The 3,483-nt window shown below is 53.2% G+C and overlaps 1 protein-coding gene across 1 annotated transcript; it reads right to left on the bottom strand.

Moving 5' to 3' along the window:
* Positions 1-664: 664 nt before the first annotated feature.
* Positions 665-1,672, bottom strand: LOC144168301 (uncharacterized). The gene has a single exon (XM_077697312.1). The coding sequence runs from the start codon at positions 1,670-1,672 to the stop codon at positions 665-667; it is 1,008 nt and encodes a 335-aa protein (XP_077553438.1).
* Positions 1,673-3,483: the final 1,811 nt, after the last annotated feature.

Raw genomic sequence — 3,483 nt, 5'->3', positions numbered from 1 at the left:
ACTTTCTACTTACTTATGCGCCGTGGGAAGAGCAGCTGACCAGCTGCTAGCCCCCGGACCAACGACGGCTGGTGGAGCGGGCCCGGACGGCTAGCCGTCCCCAAGACGTCTGGACTAAAAACGTCCCTCACGGGTGGAAGCTCTGACATCCTCCTGCTCACGATTCCTTAAAATATTTCTCTATTCCTATGTCCTTCCTGCTTGATGGTGGTACATAATTTCCCACCAGATAAACATATTAACCATGCATCAAAAGCACGGTGCCATATCATCAGTCGGTGAGGTCAACAAGTCGGCAGTGTTCGGCAGCGTCCTTTCTCAACAGTACCCACAGAGTAACCGATGTAAGCATTCGCTCACAGCGTCCCACTTCCGGTTGCGAAAACAAAACAGATTTTATATGACGAAATCAGGCATTTGCCATCATCGCCAGCAATACCGACAAGCTGACCCACTTTGTCTCAGAAATATACTGAATGATGAAAGGATTAAGATGGAAACTAATCAGCTGGACATGAAATAGTTTTCATCCGTTGTAGTCAACGTTATGAAAACGGAGAAGTGGTCTGCCACGAAGTTGGCATATTCAACACAACGATTTATTCAACGTCACTTGCTTTTCAAAATAAAACAAGAACAAAGAAAAGCGAATCTCTCGGGACGCTCAGTATCGCTCGGCGCCCTCCTTGCGCCGGTTGATGACGTAGCAGGCGGCCGTGATGCCGCTCAGCACGAGCAGGACGGCCACGGCCGAGACGCCGATGACGGCCATCTGGAACTCCTGCTCGCCGCTCTCCTCGCACTGGCTGCTGCCCGGCTTGAGCACGTAGCCGGCCTTGCAGACGCACCGGCCGTCCACGCACTCCGCGTTGCCGTCTAGGCACGCGTTGGTCGTCCGGCACGACGACACGTCCGGCACGGACACGCAGCGACCGGACTCGGCGCCGAAGCCGGCGCGACACCGGCACACGTGCTCCTCGCACTGGGACCCATTGTCCGCGCTGGCGCACTGCGCGCTGTCCTCGCACCGCTGTTCCAGTCTGGCCGGGGGCAGGCAGCGCGGCTCCTCGAGGCTCGAGTAGACCGGGTGCTCGGCGTCGCACTGGCACACCCCCCCGCTGGCGGCGACGCCGGCGGCAGAGTAGTTGCAGAAGCTGTGCTCCAGGTCGCAGCTCTGCGTGCGGCTGCACGGCTCGCCGATGAGCCGCTTGTTGTCCACGCGCTTCGTGATGGTCATGGGTGTGCTCAGGTGGAAGACCCGGTTCTCGCCGATCCGCACCTTGCAACGCACGATGCTGGTGTAGTTGAACATGGCTTTCTTGATGGTCAGCCGGCTGCTGTAGGTGATCTTCTTGTCGGCCTTCGACCGGGACTCTGGCGGGGTCTCCACGGTCTGCACGGTGGTGAAGAGCGCGCTCGTGACGTCCTGCTCGTACATGAACCAGGTCAGATCCCTCGGTTTGGCGTCGGCGCGCACGGTGCAGGTGAAGTTGACGTCGTCGCCCACGTATTTGACGTCTTCCTGCGCCGTGATGTGCACCTCGGCTTCCACCGGCTCGTCTTCGGTCGCGGCAAAGTCCCGCCAACTGACTTCCGCCAGGCAGCCGCTGCAGGAGCACACTAGCAGGAGCAGCAGTCGTGGCACAACGCGCAGCCCTGCTTCCGAAGACATCCTGATTATTCGGAGAGCGTTACAATGCTGCAGTCAGTCGCCGTATTCGTTCAACGTCGAACGCCACTGCTTCTTGTTCTTCTTCTTCGTCGTCGCATTTTCAAACAGCCGGTGATTTTTTTTGTCAGCACTACCAGGTCGATAATCTCTATCAGAAATTAAATATAGCAATAAAGTCTAGAAACATGGAGGTATATTTAACCACCCTACTTTCCTGCTGAATAAAGGCGCACAAATTTCCTAATTCGAGTACACACGGTTTCATAATTTTGCCCCCATACTAGAGAAGAAAAGGAAAAAAGGAACCAACCGCGCGTGACGTGAACGCGATTTTCCAGGGTTCAATTATGAACCCTTTTATTCGGTTATCGATTTTTACCGCTTTAATTTGACTACAAAACGCTTCCAGAAGCTTCCACTTATCCTCACGTAATCCCCTTTAGACAAAAAGAATCTTTTCTTCCAACCACTGGAGATTACGCGATCCCGGGATTGGACATGTGTCATTCAAGGCATATCCTCATCATCACCCTCAATTAAAGCTAAGACGATTCAGATTCATCTACAGCATGCAGTCGAACAGCACGCGCTGCTTAGTGTTCGTGGTTACGGTGGTCATGGAGGATGAAAAAAGTTAGGGGACGGCGCCACTGTTGAAGCGGGAAACCTAGTCATGAAAATTAAAATCGAAGTGAGCCCTTGACGTCACTGTGCAACGTGACCCCGCCATGTGAGAGCGTGCCCGCTCCAACCGAACAAACTCCGGCATGAAGCTACCGCAAAAACAGTACCGTCAGTCACGTGCTAGGATGACTTCGGCGGCTCGGGAAAGGGAAATAGTGAGGCAGCGGTGTCAGCGGAGGCTGGCTTGCTAACGCTGGTTGCGTGACGTCATGCCGTTTCCTCTTCTTTTCCTCCATGGCGATTGATTGATTGAAAAACGTTTCTTAAGACAGGAAGACCAAAGGTCCGAGCGTGGTAAGGGAAGAAAGAAGCGCAATGAAAGCTAATCACTTAAGTACTTGTTCACATTGATGCCTCGATTAAGTCCATTAGTAGATACAGTCGTAGGCCGAAGTCTAATTGTGTCCATTGCTAAATAGTCCCACCACGACAGTCACCGATGGCGCTATCATACCAGCCGTGCTAGCCCACTCTTTAGAGTATACGTCGCTATTTGCGCGAGTAAGGACGTGTCTAATAGAGTTGGGTCTGGTTGAGGGTTCGGGGCGGTTGAAGGCTGGACATGTCCAGACCAAGTGGCGGAGGTCGGCTGGGGGGCTTGACTGACTGAGGACATCGGGGAGGAAGGTGAGGCGTGTACATACCATTTACGAACTGTTTCTGGTGTGAAGGCAGTGTTTGTTATAAACTTGTTGATGAAGATCCGACCATGCATGGCGGCAACATGCTTGCTTATGTACAACGGAGAGGGGTTGGGGGAGTCCCTCTCCCTCCCCCCTCCGTGGCTCAGCACATCCTCAAAGGATCTTCGTATAAGGTAAACCGTGCTCCTGCGTTAGCTTCCTGAGGAAGGGTGGGGCGTATCTCAGTGGAAACATTCCACGAACTCCGTCACGCTGCACTATAGATGAAGTGTATCCTCGCTATCGGTCGAGCTATCGGCCGCTGTTTTGTAAAGTCAGTCGGTGGGCATAATGTGCGTGCTGAGAGGCAGGTCCCATTTTTTGGCTGTTCCCTTTCGCCAGGTACTTTTATGTCTTACGTATTTGCAGGAATCATAAGGTAACAAAACTTTAAGGCGAATGAGACGGAGCATGGACGATGTGACCGATATATTTACATGATGG

The sequence above is a fragment of the Haemaphysalis longicornis genome, unplaced genomic scaffold (genome assembly GCF_048455015.1).
Source record: "Haemaphysalis longicornis isolate Haplotype H1 unplaced genomic scaffold, Haemaphysalis longicornis Haplotype H1 scaffold_2, whole genome shotgun sequence".
Lineage (NCBI taxonomy): Eukaryota > Metazoa > Arthropoda > Arachnida > Ixodida > Ixodidae > Haemaphysalis > Haemaphysalis longicornis.
The sequence above is the reverse complement of the archived record's forward strand: the minus strand, read 5'-3'. Positions and strand labels throughout refer to the sequence as shown.

Coding starts and splice junctions, on each gene's coding strand:
- LOC144168301 (XM_077697312.1), bottom strand. CDS start 1,672: ATGTCTTCGGAAGCAGGGCTGCGCGTTGTGCCACGACTGCTGCTCCTG.